The sequence below is a fragment of the Caloenas nicobarica genome, chromosome 19 (assembly GCF_036013445.1).
Source record: "Caloenas nicobarica isolate bCalNic1 chromosome 19, bCalNic1.hap1, whole genome shotgun sequence".
NCBI classification, from domain to species: domain Eukaryota; kingdom Metazoa; phylum Chordata; class Aves; order Columbiformes; family Columbidae; genus Caloenas; species Caloenas nicobarica.
In genome coordinates, this window is record NC_088263.1 from 11,127,363 (window position 1) to 11,146,289 (window position 18,927).

Consider the following 18,927-nt stretch of genomic DNA (forward strand, 5'->3'; position numbering starts at 1 on the left):
AGAGCCTGATAAGTAGCAAAAAAAGCCCACAAAACCAACCCCCAAACAAATCTATGCCGTGGGGGTTTTTTTAACTCCTGAATGGTTCTGGTCTTATGCCTGTAAAGCAACGGCACAACAGCATTTATTTTATGGTATAAAATAGTTTTTGCTCAAAGTTTTGCTTTCTTTTGTTTCATTTTAATGCTTTCGAAATCCAGGACAGCAATTGGCAGCCATTACTGCCTGGGACACTTCTGCTGCCAATCTTTCAGCTCATATAACTCTAGTAACCCCTTTTGGTGGGTAATGCCCTCTTTCCATTCTTCTCTGTGAAACTTTTCCGTAGAGCATGTGACTTTAGCATAGCTTTGCTTTGCTTTAGCCGTCAGTTGCTTTTTCAGATTTCTTCATTGATTTCTATATGAAACTCGTGTTGTATGTACGTGTCATTTTTAAAAACACCTCGTGTGCCTTTGTGTGATAATCAAAATTTGGCTGTGACTTCTGCACACTTGCCTTGTTTTCCCTGTGTCAAACAAAGAAATAACTGGTGTCATGCTGCCATACTTAGAAATTGTCATTCCATGTGTATGTTTTTCCTTCCATGGTGCCAAACTAATAGAGAGTCAAAAACCAAGCAGAGTAAACCACCTGACGTTGAAATTGTGTGTCTGGGTTTGAGACAGCTGTTAGAATAAGATTTCCCTGCTTTTTAGGAGAAAAAAACTCCTAAATAAATTAATTAAAGTTATAAACCACAGGAACCTAGACCTTTGGTGGTGGTGGTGGTGACCATCTTCTTCATTTTCCTAGTTAATTTAGTAAGGGTCTTTCTGTGATTCAAATACCCTGAATTTATGTAGGTGAACAGGACATAGTTTCTCTAAACTTTGAATGTTGAAATGTTGAAAGTTTGCTTTTTCACAGTTCAGTACTCAAATTTAAACACTACTTCCATCTCTCAAAGTCTGACTTTTCATTTTGTAAGTTTATTTAGTATGCATATTATTAATTCAAAACATTGGTGTTCTGTATTTCAGTTGTATGGTCTTTTTTTCCTCCTTAAACAGGGAAAAGCTTTCTAATATTGGTGTTTCAAAATATTTTCTTAGCAACCCGTAGCAGAAGCAGATCAAACATTCTAATGGATCAGCACGGAGATCACGAAGGATCCTCCCAGGAGACCATCCCAGAAGTTCAGCCAGAAGAAGTGCTGGTGATTTCTCTGGGGACAGGTCCGCAGGTTACTCCCGGCATGATGTCTGAAAATGAGGTATGCAAAAACTATCAGATGTTTTGGGAAGTGCAGCCTCTGTGTTTTCTAATGGCAGAACAGTTAAATTGTGACACTAAGTCTGGGTAATAAATCCAGAACGGGAATTTAAATCCTCACTTTATTTTATTGAATTTGGGGGTTGTACCTTTCAAATTTCCCTTTGATTGTTGTTGGTTCTTTTCCCCCTCACTCAGTGTACCTGCAAGGCGTGAAAAGCGATATATTATATTAATACAGGACAAATGAACCTGGTGGATTTCTGAAGAGGCTTTGTCACCTCGCGTGCTTCAGAGCAAACCTGGGCTATTGTTACTGAGTCTGAAGAAACTGATTCGCTTCCCGCGCTGCTGGGTCCTTTGGCCCGAGCGGCGCGTGGACAGAACCGGAACGCTGCTCCTGCCGGGTTTGGCAGCTCCGACTGGCAAAGCCCAGGCCCCGCTTCTCGCCGTGGTGGCGTTGGGTACGGCTGGTTTACAGCCTCTTCCTTCACCAGCCGGAGCACAGCTGCTGCTTTCAGCTTTGCAGCCTTGCCTGATAGTTCGGATTATCTCCTTTTGCAGCCTTGTAACAATCAGCTTCCATGTTGTATTAGTCTGCTGGGTGATGAGGGAGCTGGTGGCTCCCTTATTATCAGGACTTGCCTCGTGTTCCCATCTTGAGTCCCCTACATTCTCTCCAAGCTCTGACTTGGGCTTTTTTCAAATGGAATGTTAGAAATCTGATTGTGCCATTAACATCTAGGGGGAAAAATGCAAAAAATGAGCACAATGTTTTGTTTACTGTTTAATTATCTGAAAACCAGATGATTTTAAGTGAGTGTTGTTTCTTTTCCCCCATTCTCCAGGTCTTAAATATGCAGCTTGCAGATGGTGGGCAAGGAGATGTCCCTGTTGATGAAAACAAACTCCACGGTAAACCTGATAAAACCTTGCGCTTTTCCCTCTGCAGTGATAATCTGGAAGGAATATCTGAAGGTGAAGGGCTACTTAAGTCTTTAAGAAGTTTTGTCCTTTTTTTTTTTTTTTTTTTTCTCAAGTGTAAAAGGAACTTCTGTTAGATACAGCATGTCACCCTGTCGTCTTTGCCATTTTGAAGACTGTGCTATTTTACCCTGAGAGCCATTCAGAGAAAAAAGTCTAGAGCTAAATTTTGATGTGCAAAGACCTAACTGAGTCTGAGGATTAGGAAGAAAAGCCTAAGTGTATTTAGAAAGAGAAAACAGAGCGGTTTATTTTCTTTTGAAACTGAAGTGCAGTACTAATTATTAAGATAATCTAACTTAGCTCTAAACTTACACTTCTCAGACTTACTTTTCATCATGTTTTAATAAGCTATTACATATCTCAGAATACATTCTGGACTCTCAAAAACTTTATAGGAACCTCAGACAGAAGCAAACAGAAGTTTATTTGTGGTATTGAAGAGGTTTGTACAGATTACTCAGACTCAGCCTACATTATTTTGTGTAACTTCCATAATATAGTTTTTGCGCGCGCTCTCTCTTCAAAATCAGAAAACAAATCAATGGACAAGTAAACAAATTAATGGCACAGACTTTATTGACTTTTTAGTTACAGTTAAGTATGGTAATGGTGAGATTCCAGCCGTTTCTGGTAATGTATTTGTAGGTTATTTTAATTAGTGTGGCACTGTAAACATGGGAAGTACAAATCACAGTGTGGGTTAAGTATCTATTAAATAGGCATCAAGAGTAGAGCAAATGTACGTTTAGTTCATCAATTCAGTATTTTACATTGGAACTGCTAGTTCATTTATTTTCATCTTTCTAGTTAATTGTGTCCTGGATTGTTAATGCTGTATATTCAGGAAATGTTACTCAAATTAGCTTTACAGTAAAGTCTGTTTTCACAGGTCCTTCGAATCGCTCCAACTCTGTGTCCTCCCTGGATTTAGAAGGAGAGTCGGTGTCGGAGCTCGGCGCGGGCCCCTCCGGCAGCAACGGCGTGGAAGCTCTGCAGCTGCTGGAGCACGAACAAGGCAGGTGCACGTTCTCTGATACAGGTGGATTGGAGTGGTCCGAAAGCATCCGGATGGCTTCCTGCTCGATAGATAGTGGTCAAAAGCTGGAACGGGTTGTCCGAAGTGGCGTCTCCAGCCTTGGAGATATTCAGAACATGACTGGACATAACCATGAGCAGCCTGCAGTAATTGACCCTGTTTTGAGCGGAAGGTTTGGACTTGAATGATCTCCGGAGGCCTCAGCTTTTCTGTGATAAGTTCCTCATACAGAAATTGTATCAGTTTCTTGATAGTGCACTGAATTTTATTCGTTTTGTCTGACAATTTGGTCAATATGTCACCGTGTGTAGTTCAAGATTTTTCTTCTTATGTCTCGAATGTGCTTAAAAACTGTTTTCAGGCACCATCTCTTGAATAGTATAATAGTGCTTTAGAGGCCTTACTTTAAAGCACTGTTTTACCTGACAGAATTAGAGTGTTGTTTTGTTTGGATTATTTTTCCTATTTTCAAGCAGAAGTGATTGGAAAAGCCCTTAAAAAAAAAATGAGAGCTTTTTATTTTTCCATAGCCACAACTCAGGATAATCTTGATGACAAGCTCCGTAAGTTTGAAATCCGTGATATGATGGGATTGACTGATGACAGAGACATATCAGAAACCGTGAGCGAAACTTGGAGTACGGATGTCTTGGGAAGTGACTTCGATCCAAATATTGATGAAGATCGTTTGCAAGAAATAGCAGGTAACTGGCTGGTACACCTGGTATGTTAAAACGCTTCATGCTTGCTCTAAAATAGCGAGGCTGCAGAGCCCTCCTCCTCTCTTTCTAAGTAGGTGTGTTTGCACTGATTAAACTGCAGCTTTTCTGTAGGAGGATTCTGTGTGCATGGCCTGTGTTGTATTTGGTTGTTCATTTCTACCTTTTCAACGTTATCTTTCATGACCAGTTTACTAAGGACACTTAAAAGGTGTTCTTATTTTTCTCTTGTTAAGAGCTGTTTCAGGAGGCCTATATCTAGCTATGTGCTTTGGCTTTACTTTTGCAGGTGCAGCTGCAGAGAACATGCTAGGCAGCTTGCTGTGTTTACCAGGTTCAGGATCCGTGTTGCTTGATCCCTGCACAGGTTCAACCATATCAGAAACCACAAGCGAGGCCTGGAGTGTGGAAGTATTGCCAAGTGACTCAGGTCAGAACCATGCAGGTTTTGCTTATTTCTGTAGCATGAATCAAGACTCTTCCAGAGGCATGTAATGCCAAGCAACAACCTCTTTCTCTCTTTCTTTGAGAAATTGCTGTCCTAGGGTTAAGTTAGCATTTGTGAATACTTCCAATGTGAAAAGGACAGGCTGTTCCTGGGCAGAGAGAAGATGGAAAGCATTGTGAGAGAGTTACTGTTACTTAGAAATCACAGCTTACCTTGGTTAGTGAAGACTTGACTGTATATGGTTCTCTCTAAGAAGTATGATCCTTAAACCAGTAACAACAACTTAGAATGCCCATGCAGGGAGAGTGCTGCTGTCTGCAGAGTCTGCCTTCTCTATGGGGGAAACCCTTGCTGAAGGGGTTGAGTTAGCTTAGAACTTCATACACTAAATAAACACATAACTGCCCCTTTCCCTCTGTCTGTGAATATTCAGGGAGCATGGCATTGAGTAATGATACTTTTTCTCTCTGCTCTCATTGTTTCCCTTTTGTAGAGGCTCCAGACTTAAAACAGGAGGAAAGGCTCCAAGAACTGGAGAGCTGCTCTGGGCTGGGCAGCACGTCTGACGACACAGACGTGCGGGAGGTCAGTTCTCGGCCCAGCACGCCAGGCCTCAGCGTTGTATCAGGTGGGTGTGGTTGCCTCCGAAAACACTGCGGTGCTGGAGCGTGGTCAGCATCTGCTTTGCTGCGCTTTAGTTACACGTAATCTCACTCACAAAATAACTTTTTGCACCCATTCTGGAATTTTCAAAGCAGTAATTCTTTGTTCATCTTGCAGAAAAAAAAAGGCAGCTGAGCACTGAATACTCTGTGCTACAATAGCAATGGTGTTGATTTAGAAGAAACTTCTAACTTTCTTGCATTTAGTTTAGTGTCACAACTATTTTTATTTAAGTAAATCAGCATATATCTACTTCAGTTCTTAGTTCTCTGCAAAATACTTAGAGTGAAGAATCTTTCTAATGCAAATTTTCAAAGCATATTCATGGCTATCTTAAAACAGTTGTAGAGCAGAAATGTTATTTTAGGAGTGTAGAAGTTCAGAATGAAATGTCTATAGGTGCTGCTGTGAGTTAGGGCTTGATTATTGCATTGTTCACCAAACATTTTAACACCTTCAGGTTTTTGTTTCCTTTTTCTCTGAAAGACTATTACAGATTCTTCTTTTGTTATGTGTAAGGTATTAGTGCAACATCTGAAGATATTCCTAATAAGATTGAGGATCTCAGGTCCGAATGTAGCTCTGACTTTGGGGGAAAAGATTCTGTGACAAGTCCTGACATGGATGAAACAGCCCACGGTAATTAAGCTCCTTACCTGTAACTGAGAATCCAGATCTCTGGTAATTGATGTCTTGCAACGGTGCTTAAAAGGACATTTGTAGAATCATTACATTTTAAAATTTCTTCCAATTTCAAAGTTCTGGTGGCTAAGCTTAACATTTTCCTTATTTGCTTGCACTGTATTTGTTTGACAAAGAGTCTCCAGTATTTATAGTACTACAGCTTGAGTACTAGATCCAAGTTCACCTCTTCTTAATTCGGTTTGATTAAATTGACTGTCCTCTTGTCCTTCAGAATTGGATCTCTCCTCAAGATTTCTGCACTTTTTGTGATGTAATTCTTTGCTGATTTCAGCATACTCCAGAGATCTTCCTATATAAGAATATCTTTAAAAGTATTTTGCAATATGAGTGTTACAAACTTTTGTTGCTGAGGGCTTTTTTTCCAATGTCCCTTCTGTGTAGGTAGTTCTCATGACAGCGCTAACTTTTTTCTTTCTGTATTTCAGGAGCCAGTCAGTTGACATCTCCTCCTTCTCAGACAGATTCTTTGCTTGCACTGTTTGACCCTCTGTCATCAAATGAGGGTGAGTTGGAAAGAATAAGCTTTTTTAAAAAAAACAAGTGTTTTCAATGCTTGTGTGTTAGTGTTGGCTAGTTTGGAAGAATCTTAAGAGAAATGCATGTGGTTTCTTTTGTGTTTATGACCTCAGGTGTATCAGCTGTAGTAAGGCCTAAAGTACACTATGCAAGACCCTCTCACCCCCCACCTGATCCACCCATCTTGGAAGGAGCTATGGGAGGTAACGAGGCCCGATTACCAAACTTTGGGTCTCACACTTTAATTCCAACTGATTTAGAAGCGTTCAAGCAGAGGCATTCTTATCCAGAAAGGCTGGTCCGCAGCAGGAGTTCAGATATAGTGTCATCAGTTCGGAGGCCCATGAGTGACCCTGGCTGGAACAGACGTCCTGGCAACGAGGAGAGGGAGCTCCCGATGCCGAGCGCCGGAGCAGCTGTCCTGGCGGCTGCGTCTCAGTCCTCGTCTTCCTCTCCCAGTAAAGACTCCTCTAGGGGAGAGGTAAGGCTTCTGTTTATCATTCTGGTTTTTCTAGCCTGCCCACTTTAATTTTGCATCTAATGCCAGAAAGCTGCTATTAAATGTGTTCAGCCAAGGAATTACAATGCACTTTCGTTACCTTTTAAACATTGACCAGTAATGTTTTACAAACTAAAGCGACAGATGTTCAGAGTGGCTTAAATGAATCTGGCTTCTCTTAAATTTAGTGGATGAGTTTTACTTGATTTGGTGGGGCTTCAGAAATAGATTTGTTGTAGTGTTTAAAATGCTGCAGCATCCTGAAAAGTAGTTTTCTTTAAATAAGAAACAATAGGCTGCCCTCCTCAGGAGGGATATTTCTGATGTAACCTGCTGTGGCTTTCCGTGCTCTGCTGTAGTTCTGTTCTACAGTTGACACAGCATAACCTGATGTTGAGGAGAAAATTTGTCTTTGCACGTGATGTGGTAGATGCTCAAATGTAGACTCTGCCCTTCTATAGATTGAAGATCGAAAAGACAGTGATGATGAAAAGTCTGACAGAAACAAGCCCTGGTGGAGGAAACGTTTTGTGTCTGCCATGCCCAAAGGTAGGATCATGTCTCCATTAGCCACTTTCTTAGTTTCTTCAGTCTGTCCATTATCTCAGAATAGTCTTTGATAAGGTACCTTGCATTTTCAGCTCCTATTCCATTTAGAAAGAAAGAAAAACAAGAAAAAGACAAAGATGACATGGTGCCTGACAGGTACCCAGCGCTTCAAGGTATGTGAATAATATCGTTGTAGTAATTTTCTCTCATAACGTGCCCTGGATTGTTGCAGAGTGCCCACCAGATATCTGTTTACAGAAAGGTATATGCTACTGTAGTTAATGTTCACAACTGCCTTTCTGAATAAGAAGGTGGATAAAGACGTCTTGCCTTGAAGGCTGTTTTTAAATTGCCATGCTTCTGTCAATATGTATAGTGGTGGGTATTCACTCAAGTCTTCACTTTTTTTTTCTCATTATAAAGCTCACGTCTTTATCATAGCTGAGCTGTAAGGATAGCTGCAGACACGTTCCCATAATAATTACTTCAGTGCTAAATTAAACATGATTTGAGCCTGAATGTTTAGTTTTCTGTTTGCCTAATCATTTCTAGAAGTCTTCAAATATACAAGAACCATTTGTGTATACAGTATAAGTATGCTAAGGATCTGGCTTTATTTATTCACCTTCATTGTACTTTTTTTTGCTGCTTTTGCTTCAGGCATTATAAATGTATTTGAATTGTGGCTCCATGGAACACAAACAGCTATTTGTTTGATGTGGCTAAAAACAGAGTCCAAATGTCTAGGTCTAAATTTTGTATTTGCTTTCGGTTGGCACAATACAGGGTTAACTCCTGTTGTTTTTAATGGTCTTTTCAGATGATCCCAGCCCAAGAGTCAGTGCCCAGGCACAAGCTGCGGAGGACATTCTGGACAAATACAGGAATGCAATTAAAAGAACCAGTCCTAGTGAAGGAGCTATAGCGAACTATGACAGTGCAGGTAAGAACTTGGCTTTTATAATCAGCACCAACATAGTTTCTCCTTCTTAAAGATAAAAACACATCAGTATCCTAGATAAATATTAGTCCTAAAAGCTGAACAACGTGAGCACCAAACCAGGAATATTTGTCAAATAACCTGTGGGACACTCTCTCAGAGACTGGGAATTACAGCAGTACCCCCAAGCACAGCTTTCATATTGTCAATGAGCTGCTCGGTTGCTAATAGCACATCTCTACCAGATTTTCGGGTTTGTGTTTGTTTTGGTTTGTATTTTTTTAACGGATACTGAAGAAGTATATTGCTTTCCAGAACTGACATAATTGCTTCTCAGTGACTTGTAGACTGTATATTCTTAATACCCTTTTTTCACTTACTCAGAACAAGTTGTCATCTTTGCTGTCGCCCCAGCCTTGGAGTAACAAGAAGAAAATAGAGAATTAGTCTAGCTGCTGCTTCTGACTCGTGTCTTCAAGTGTAATGTTGTTGGGTTTTTTATTTTTCATTTCCATAGAGACTCTTGGGGATGGTGAAAGTATGCATGACTCTCCACGTGATGAGGCTTTGCAAAACATGTCTGCAGATGATCTTCCAGACTCTGCAAGTCAAGTAGCACAGCCACAAAGTTCTGCTTTCTCCTATAGGTAAATACTTTTGCAGGTTTAATCTTACCCACAAGGTAGAATGGAAGTCACATGATTGGTTCCTGCAAAAATCTTAATATGGATTAATTGTAAACTTTTATGTGCTTTTAGTTTTAAGCATCTCAAACTGTTGTGTTTCTACTGGTGAAGGGGAGAATATTGTAACCTGAGGGGACAGAGCAGTTCAGTGTTAGGAAAATTCCTTTGAAACTGGTCTAGGTGCTATATCAAAAGAACTGATATTCTGAAGTCTTGACAACATTGGTGTGTTAAAATTATATTAAATAACTTTTAGGCAGTATTAAAAACAAACAACCCCCGCCCAAAGTAAGCACTGCTTATTGAAGAAGCAGACCTTGCAGCAACTTTGTTAAGAGAATATTTTTCCTCTTTAAGGGATGCAAAGAAGAAATTGAGATTGGCTCTTTGTTCAGCAGATTCTGTTGCCTTCCCAATGCTGACACATTCAACAAGGAATGGTCTGCCAGATCACACAGACCCTGAAGGTAAATGTTCCTTATGCATACAGATATTTTGTATTGTGTGTGCTGCCTCTTTTCTCCCATCCACAGATATAGAAGGGCCACTTTCTGCCCCCCCAAATGTTTTCTTTCTTCCTCCACAAACAAACCTGTCAACTACATCTAGTCTCATTTTTTGTAATGAAGCGTCTCAGTGACAGTGCAGGCAGAGCCTGACTGAAGCTGTAGAACAGACTCCCAAAATACTCTTGGCAATCGTGCTACGGTACTGGTAGAGTAACTTGAATGATTTACCGAGTCTTTAGGTTGACTTAATATATGTGTCTTGTGCTTGCTTCCCTCCATCCCATCTAGGTTTATTTGCAGACAGGTGAATTTGTACCTTATCTGGTCCTCTTCATGTTTCAGAATGGTTCTAAATACTAAATAAGATAGTGATATGAAAACTTATTGCTTAATATCTGGAAAATTCAGGAACACTTATTAAATTGTTACTAAAATCACATTTATTGCTTAATGTACAGAAGTTTTGGTTTTAACTGTTACATGTTTCCCATATTAAAAAACATTTTTATTTTCATCATGCCTATATTTCTTTTCCTTAATAATTTTTCCTTTGTTCTTTATTAGATAATGAAATTGTGTGCTTCTTGAAAGTTCAGCTAGCTGAAGCTATCAACCTCCAAGACAAGAACCTGATGGCCCAGCTGCAAGAGACAATGCGATGTGTAAGCCGCTTTGATAACAGGACCTGTCGAAAGCTGCTGGCATCTATTGCGGAGGACTATAGGTAGTTTGTTTGGTATCTTATTATTAATGCATTTCCAAACGCATATATTTGTTCACTAGCAGGATGGGAAGATCTTTTTTTGTTTTAAATTGTACTTTGCCAAATCAGGTTATTACACCTCTGCTTCCCCACAAAATGGTGAAATTGTCTCCCCTGTTTGCAAACAGCTTAAAAAAACTTGGACCTGAAGTCAGTCCAGGTAGTAATAAAGTCAGGTTAAACCAGTTTATGGCCAATGTTCAGCTGTAGCACACAAGAGGTGCTGTTGGAATGTGCTTTGGTCTGACTCTCTGGAGTGCTGCAAGCAGCGAATTCAGTCAGAGAAATCTGTGCAAGGCAGAACTTCCTAATTCAGGTGTTGTCTTTGTTTTAAGAACAACAGGTTGAAGATTCCTCTTTTACAGCTTTACAGTTTATAAAGCTATTGGCCTCTATCTTTATTATGAATGTAATGTAGAACACTCTTTGTTTTAGGAAAAGAGCTCCATATATCGCTTATCTAACTCGATGTCGCCAAGGCCTGCAAACAACACAAGCACACTTGGAAAGGCTGTTGCAAAGAGTTCTGCGAGATAAAGAAGTGGCCAACAGATACTTCACTACAGTATGTGTGAGGTTACTGCTAGAGAGCAAAGAAAAGAAAATAAGGGAGTTTATTCAAGGTAAGATTAATGCAGACTGTGGAATGTTTATATTCCTTTACTCCATATTTAGATGCTGACTCCAGTTAATGTTTTAAAATACAACTTCTGATTGGAGAAGCAGATTCCTAAACCAGTTTTCATTTCAGCTGGTGAATTAACGGCTCAAATAGACAGTGACTTAACAGTATGTTGTGGCAGCTAAGTCATGGTAACTGCATTTTTCTTGGGCTAAGAGAAAAGGAAGGTAATTTGACCTCACTTGGCCTAAAAAGTTAGGCTAAATCATGGGGCACCTGCCCCATGAAAGAAGCATGAATACTATTAATTATTTTAGATCTACTGATAAATGCTAAATTAAGTTGCAGCAGGCAGACCTTGGTACAGAACCCATGGTTGTACCTTGGAAGATGTGGGGTAAGTAGTAAGAAGTAGTAATAAGAATCAAATGAGTCAAAGATTCAAAAATATCATAGCGTAAGGGATATTGGCACCAGGAAGACCACTCTCTCAAAAGAGGGTCACTTAAAACAAACTATTTCTATGTTCTTTATGCACATACCTGACTTAATGAAGTACGTAAGAAATTTGGAGTCAGTTCTTGCTCCTGGAGCGTATGGTGCTGCATATTAAATGTGCCTGAATAGGCTGGAATTAACACGAGAACTTATATTTACTGGGATTAAAGTTCTGGTAGAAGATTCGGTGACCCAGGAAGGAGTTAAAGCCCTTACCTTGGCCAGAAAGCAGACAGCTATTTCTGGGAGCGCTACAAGAGCAGTTGGCAGCTGCGGCGTGCAGGCTGCTGGCAGATGTGAGTGGCAGTCTCCTCTGCTGCACCGCGCTAGAAATGTGAAGCCGATGAATGGCCAGAGATTTGGTCACGCTGCATTAACTTGGCTGCATCACTCATCCTGTAGTTTGTAGATAAATATGAATGTTGTAACTATGCATACTTAATCAAGGTAGGTCTAGGAAATGGTACACATGGGTCTTCGTGATATTTTCCCTGCCCGTCCCCTTTTCAGCATCCGACAGCTTTGCGTGCGCTGGTTCCTACTGGTGACTGTCGTAGGGATTGTTCTGGGTGTTATCTCTGTGGGTGGCTGAGAAGGAGGCAGAAGAGCTGGTACCGCAGAGGAAGTGATTAACATGGTATCAAGCAGAGTATTTTGACCATATGCTTTGCTAAATGTGTTCTGTGTGCTTTTCCTTTTAACCCTTCCGTTTATTTCAAATGTTCATGCCTGTGTTCCCCTTACCAGGCCATGGGCAAAACAGAGCCTCAGTGCTGCCTGGCAAGAAGTCAGAAGTTGATTCTGGGCCCTTCTTTCCAGAAAACCCATCAGAAATGTGTTTTACTTAACTGAACGTTCTTGCTCTTTTTACTTTTTAATCAGATTTCCAGAAACTCACAGCAGCAGATGATAAAACAGCCCAAGTTGAGGATTTTCTTCAGTTCCTCTATGGGGCTATGGCTCAGGATGCCATATGGCAGAATGCCAGTGAAGAACAGCTTCAGGATGCACAATTAGCTATAGAACGCAGCGTGATGAATCGGATTTTCAAACTTGCATTCTACCCTAATCAGGATGGAGATATTTTGCGTGACCAGTAAGTTAATGTAATTTGAAGTACCTGGTTTCTCTTTAGCAGTTGGTGCAGACGGAAGCTGTGCGGTCTTTGTGTGACAGACTTGACTAAGTCAGCCGTGCCATACAAACTCATGTTCTCTTTCAGAATGTTTTGTAAAAGAACAAGGAAGTGCTTTAGCATCATGTGCGAAAGTTTGTGTTTGCAACAAACTGCTAGAACAGAATAAAATTATAAATGTAGTGCCTTGGGATGCAGACTTTCAGATCTGCAAGTGTCTGTGCTGAGGGAATGACCCAACTCTGCTTCAGGACTCCTGGTTTTGGAACAGTATTTCCCATGCATTTGGGGTTTTTGGGTTCTGTGCTGTAGAACATACACTGTGTGGTTGTACTTGGTTGTATGGCAAAATCCTCTGCACCTCTATCGACCTGCTGTCCATTAGCTGTAGGACCATCATGATTATATACATTCCCGAAGATCTCTCTTGTAGTATCAAACTTAGTGGGAAATGCCATGGGACTACTGGCTGCCACTTACTTTTCCCTCTTGTTTTTTGTGTTTGTTTTCAGAGTCCTCCATGAGCACATACAGAGGTTATCTAAAGTGGTGACTGCAAACCACAAAGCACTGCAGATACCTGAGGTAACAACTTCTCCTTCTCTCTCCTGTGTGTGTCAGGTGCTCGGTTTTGCTTGTGTTCAGGATGGGGAGAGGGTTGGTTTGTTTTACACTTAGAAGCATTGCTTTTCTATCTGTGACAGCTGAAATATCCTGCAGGAAGAACATGCTGTACCCATGCTTTGGTATCTTCCACTGACTGATCATTCCAAATATTTTTTTTTTCTGAGCTTGATACTTCTGTCTGGATAGTAACATTGAAGAACTAATACCACACTGCACTGAGATGCAGTAACTTCCTGATAATTTGCTTCGAAGACAAGATTTGAATCCTTTATGGTTCTAATGTGATTTGTATGCCATGGCTGGGGTTTACAGTTGCCAAGTTAGCTTTCAGAACTAGCCAGCTTCAACAGAAGCTTTGCAGATCTGTGAATTTGCCCAGTGCTTTCACTTTCCTCATGGTTAACAGGATAACTAAAAGCAGGTTGGTAGCCTTTAGAAGGATGTTTGCAGCCGTCCTCGTTCTCAGTTCAGCACTTGAACGGTGTGACTCAGAACGGTGAGTGTTCCTGAAGCTGCTGATACAGGAGATGGAGATGTACAGCTCTGCCTTCATCTGGAACCGTGTACTGGGAAAGTCGGGGAGAAGCACAGGCTAATTATATTAATTGCACATGGAGTGCTGGCTCCTTGTAGTTTTTACTATAACACAGCAGGAAGCCACCTTCGTTGTGAGTGCAACGTAACCATCCTGACGTAAAGCTTCCCGTTGCTCCAGGGCCTTGCTCCTGCCTGCAAGTCTCTGGTACTTCAGATCTCCGTGTTGCGCAGCAGTAGCTTGGACAAACTGGCAGCACGGTGTTTTATTTTTCTAGGTATATCTCCGGGAGGCACCATGGCCATCTGCACAGTCTGAAATCCGCACAATAAGCGCTTATAAAACCCCCCGAGACAAAGTACAGTGTATCCTGCGAATGTGTTCAACCATCATGAACCTGCTTAGTCTGGCAAATGAAGATTCAGTACCTGGGGCAGATGATTTTGTTCCTGTTCTGGTCTTTGTCCTCATAAAGGTGAGTTCTTTTACAAAGATCACAAACCACAGCTAATTTTTGTAATAAACAAGCAAATTTTAGGAAAAAAAATTAATGTATTTGGGTAATTGGAAGCATGCTAGACTGAAAACCAGATCTAATTCAGCCGGTTTAAGCAAACATCAGAAATCCGATCACAGTTATGGTTTTTGACTCCAAGCAGACTTTGCCTTTGGCACCCGGGAACTCGGGTGTGTGTGGAGCGGGGTGTTTTGAGGTGCGTCCAGCAGCGTCTGTGAGCTGTCCTGCTCAGTGGTGTCCTCCTCCAGGACCCAGATCCGCACTGGCACGTTGTGTTGCTGACCTTTTTTGACATATGAGCGTTTGGAGAATGGTCTGTCACGTATAAGATGCTAAAACAATTGGCTTTTCCGCGTGTCGAAATCCTCGATTACTTTCGTAGATACTGCCGGTGTTACCCTTATTTTCTTGGCCTGCTGGTTGTTTTTCCTTGTTGGAAAAATGCTCCTTTCGTCAAGTCTGATGCCTTCGGAGCGTGTGAGATGGGGGTGGTCTGGATAACCAGTCACTACCCCACAGATGCGTTACGTGATAATGTGTTACAAACGTGGGGATTGCTGCATGAGTAGAACTGTATTTCTGTTCTGTATCTTGTAACATTTCGTGTTTAGCTTTGCAAACAAGCTGTGAGTTTCTCTTTCTTATTTAACCCTCAGGCAAATCCACCTTGCTTGCTGTCCACTGTTCAGTACATCAGTAGTTTCTATGCCAACTGTTTGTCTGGAGAAGAATCGTACTGGTGGATGCAGTTCACGGCAGCAGTTGAATTCATTAAAACTATTGATGATCGCAAGTAGCTCAAACTGCACGCGTATGGGCAGACTGTTAGCAGAAGAGCATGTAAGAATGTACAACAGCTGCAAAAGCTAAAGAAGAGACTTTCCTTGTATAATACTGTACAGAATTGAGGCATTTTAAAACACACCTTTACTAATCAAATTAATTTAACAGATTTTTCCTATTTTATTTTGGTTGCGTTTTTCTCCCCTGTAGTTACTGGCACTTCAAAAGGGACCACAGTTTTCAGGTATTTTGGAATCTCAAAGCATGCAGAAAATTCTTCATGCTTTTTCCACCACCCTTCTTCCTGAATTCTTACTCACATGAATAATTCACCTCATTTAATTTCTAATGGAAAACTGAAACAAGAAGAATCAGGGCAACACTTAGTATACTTTGTAGCTTAATACACCTTTTATTAATAAACACCAGCCACACTGAAAGTTTGTAGTAGCTGACGTCAGTTATCAATTATATTTCACCTAAATTTAAAATCTGAGAGGACAGTGTAAATATTATATAACTATATTTAATGCATTGCGATTATCTTTGGACTCATTATCCTTTGAATAAACAAGCAAAAGCCTCTCTGATCTCTAACAGTTGTGACATACTGTGTTTGGGTAATGAAAGGACTTCCTCAGAAGGCTGAGATTAAAAAAGGGCAAACTGAACTATTTATTAAAATGTAATTAAGATTATTGAAATTTCTAAAACTGGAATTTATAATAGACAGGGCTTATTAGATAGCTAGACACTTTTTGGCTAGGGCATTAGGGTGTTACAAAGGTTTGGGTATATAGAGGAGAGGGACTGTAAGTTACAATAGATAAGTCTAATATAAAAAAGGAGAAATAAAATACCTTAGTGTAATATTTTTTCTGAAGTATTGTGTATACTGTACAAACCCCAGAGATCCTTAACAGAACCTTGGACTGTAATATATATTTTGATTAGTGACATTAAATACATATGCCAGGGGTTTCAGTGAATGTTTTTACTAAATGTTCTTCGTGTTGTCTGCTATGCAGCAGTGCAAGTTTTACTGTTCATATAAAATATTTTAAAATATAACACTGTTCTTTATGAAACATATCATGACATCAGTTCAGGGTGTTTTATAGATTTCTCACCCCACCTTTCCCTTAAACTGACAATTACCAATTGAAAGAAGTTTTAATGCACAACACCACATGGATTTTTCATGAGTGAAATGATCTGAGCGATGGCCGGTGGTTGTTTTCTGTATATAAGCACTTGCTGTTCTTTTTTAGCTGGAATTACAGTGGAAAAGGACAGTGAGCATTTAACTTTTTCATGTCAGTATTATTTCTTGCTCTTCCTAGAGTGTTTGTTGCACTTCTGCCAGAGGGATGTGTTAAGACTTGGGGTCTGTAAATGGCAAAGAAAACAAAATCTCGCATTCTTTTCCAAGTATGAGTAATTCATGTGTGTGCGCGTTTTGATGACTAAAACCTGTAAGCAACTAGTACTTGGGAAAATCGTTTGGATAACTGAAATTAGAGCAATTTATGTAAAATATCAAGTGCTTGATTGGCTGTGCTACTTGTCAAGGCATAATTAAAGAAACTCACTTTCCAGGACTCTTGTATGTAATTCAGGACAGCATTTTTGCCAAAATAATCACAAGTGAGAGAGTGGGATGGTAACTTTTTTCTTTTATTTATAGCCTTTCTCCTCTGTAAGAGACTTGATTGTGTGGAGGAGCAATACTCAGTAGAAACAAAATCCTTCTGATCTGCCTTACTGTGGTAACTCAGCCTGTGTTGCATCGCAATATTCTGGTTCTTTAGCCTTGGTGGGGTTTTGGTGCTGAACACGTAGCTCAATATGGCAAGCACAGCCCTGACCAATAACATTCAGCAGCAAAGCACAAATATGCCCTTGAAGATATGGCTAGATCATATCTAAAAGCAATATAAATTTATTTATATTGAAGTGTCCTGTAACATTATTACTTGAATATCTGAGATGTTAAGACCGGTGTATAAAAGTTTGGGTTTTAGGCGAGGACAGTATTTGTACAGTCCCTAAAAAAGGCACAAAGACACTGAAGTGGGTGATTCCCCTGCACATTGCTTCTGTTTGCAAACCTGGCAAGCGGGATTTGATCTCTTGGATTTGCTCTCATGGAAAGTGCAAGAACCATTTCCTTCACAATTTTTATCACTTTGGGTTTTTTTGCATAGAGAAATACTTAAAAGAACTGGAGTCTTTATGATCATCATTATTATTATCGAGTTATTTTTAAACCCCTAAGTGTTTCAGTGAGCCCCGGATGAGCTGAGAGTCTTCATAGCAAGATGGTCCTTTGCTTCTTTTTTTCAACCTAATCTGAAAGTCCTTTATATAGTCTTGGTAGATGTAGTTAGAGAATTAGGTTTTCGAAATAATTAAAAACCTCATTGTAATGTTCTCTTACTACTTTCCCCTGGTGTCCTGTAACGTTTAGTTTTAAAATGATAAATTACATGAATAGGAAGTGACGTTGTTAGGTTTTGGTGTGCAATAGTGAAGGTGAAAAGACAGCGCGTAAAGGACCAAAAGTAACAGAACTGTTGCCAAAAGGTGCCAGCCAACCACGTACCTGTTGCTGTAAACTCGGTGCTTTCTGTTAATGAAATTCCTTCAGTCGCTGAAGGGTGAATGGAACGTTTTGGGGGAGGCCGCGGGGAGCAGGTCGCGGCCGGGGCCCAGCGCTGGCGTCGGTGGCTCTGGCAGCTCCAGCCCCGCGCCGGCGGGTCCGTGTCCGTCCCTGTCCCACGGGCCGCGGTTCCCTTTGCTGGGCAGAGCTGTGACGGGAAAGCGCTGGGTTTGTGTCCCTGGGAGATTCCTTTTCGCTCCTGAGATTTCTCTTTAATGCTTTTTAAAATCCTTTTTAAGGAGAATTGGGATGTGTGTGGCCTATTGAATATTTGAGTTGAAAAGTTTTTCTTTAGAAGACCTTATACTACCAAATGCTGAATGTAACTGCCATAAATTTCAGGAAAAAAAGCCACGAATGTGATCCTGTTTCCTGTAGGTGCATTTCTAGTGAGCGCGGTGTTGGTTCGTGTCGTTTGAACATGTTTATGCTCTGCGAAGCCGGATTCTCACAGCGGTTTGAGCACTCGCTGCCGCGGTGGTGCTGGTGGGGTGGACGGGCGGCAGCAGGAGCTGGGCCCAGCGGGGCGGTTGGCGGGGTGAGCTGTGCCCGCGGTGCCCGCGGCAGCGGCGGTTGGCGGGGTGAGCTGTGCCCGCGGTGCCCGCGGCAGCGGCGGTTGGCGGGGTGAGCTGTGCCCGCGGCAGCGGCGGTTGGCGGGGTGAGCTGTGCCCGCGGTGCCCACGGCAGCGGGAGCAGCGGGGACGGGGGAGAATTCTGCGATCTGGGCAACGGCTGGTGACTCGGTTGAGCCTGCACTACTTGAGAATTAACCTCTGCTGAGTTAGTAGTGTGTGTTCTGTACCTTTTAATTGTGCTTTACCTCTATTTAAAAGGTTTGTACTGCCTCTCCTCTTTGAAACTGGTAAAGCCTTTATAAATCTAAATTAATGAGCTTGCACAATCTTGTATACAGGAAACCCATCTTGTCTCTAACGTGATTATTAATGTATTATTCTGTAAAAACTTATTAAAAGGAGAGCAGTTTAACCACCTGGGTTTCATGTTTCTGCCTTGTTCCACGAGATCAGCGGTTGCTGGCGATGGCATTGCAAGCGTGAGCAGCTTCACGAGGTTCCGTTTCGCGTCGCTGCTGGGTTGTACCTCAGACCTTTTTCCACACGGGCACCAACAGCTCGCGGGGAGCAGGCACTGGCACAAAGAAACAAGGTGAGGTTCAGGGGAGGCCGCACCGCTGAGCTGGCTGCTTGGCGCAGAGCTTTTCAGTTACTTGTTCTTAATCGTGCAGCTTGGCTGTCCTGGCAGCTCAAGAGAAG

General features: G+C 41.3%; 1 protein-coding gene across 6 annotated transcripts in view; it reads left to right on the forward strand.

The window, feature by feature from the left end:
• The window catches only part of GAPVD1 (GTPase activating protein and VPS9 domains 1), a 29,647-nt gene extending 11,022 nt beyond the window's left edge, over window positions 1-18,625 (forward strand). For 3 of the 6 annotated variants that reach the window (XM_065648370.1, XM_065648369.1, XM_065648374.1), the window contains 20 exons: window positions 1,095-1,255; window positions 2,103-2,232; window positions 3,131-3,256; window positions 3,808-3,981; window positions 4,286-4,426; window positions 4,938-5,072; window positions 5,627-5,746; window positions 6,238-6,315; window positions 6,442-6,809; window positions 7,289-7,376; window positions 7,469-7,549; window positions 8,197-8,319; window positions 8,834-8,963; window positions 9,360-9,469; window positions 10,076-10,235; window positions 10,710-10,897; window positions 12,277-12,490; window positions 13,042-13,114; window positions 13,969-14,166; window positions 14,865-18,625. In XM_065648370.1, coding sequence (XP_065504442.1) covers window positions 1,095-1,255; window positions 2,103-2,232; window positions 3,131-3,256; window positions 3,808-3,981; window positions 4,286-4,426; window positions 4,938-5,072; window positions 5,627-5,746; window positions 6,238-6,315; window positions 6,442-6,809; window positions 7,289-7,376; window positions 7,469-7,549; window positions 8,197-8,319; window positions 8,834-8,963; window positions 9,360-9,469; window positions 10,076-10,235; window positions 10,710-10,897; window positions 12,277-12,490; window positions 13,042-13,114; window positions 13,969-14,166; window positions 14,865-15,005 — 2,939 coding nt within the window. In that variant the 3' untranslated portion in view covers window positions 15,006-18,625. The remainder of the gene's footprint in view (window positions 1-1,094; window positions 1,256-2,102; window positions 2,233-3,130; window positions 3,257-3,807; window positions 3,982-4,285; window positions 4,427-4,937; window positions 5,073-5,626; window positions 5,747-6,237; window positions 6,316-6,441; window positions 6,810-7,288; window positions 7,377-7,468; window positions 7,550-8,196; window positions 8,320-8,833; window positions 8,964-9,359; window positions 9,470-10,075; window positions 10,236-10,709; window positions 10,898-12,276; window positions 12,491-13,041; window positions 13,115-13,968; window positions 14,167-14,864) is intronic. The other 3 variants (XM_065648371.1, XM_065648373.1, XM_065648372.1) reach the window with 3 other exon arrangements.
• The last annotated feature ends 302 nt before the right edge of the window (window positions 18,626-18,927 follow it).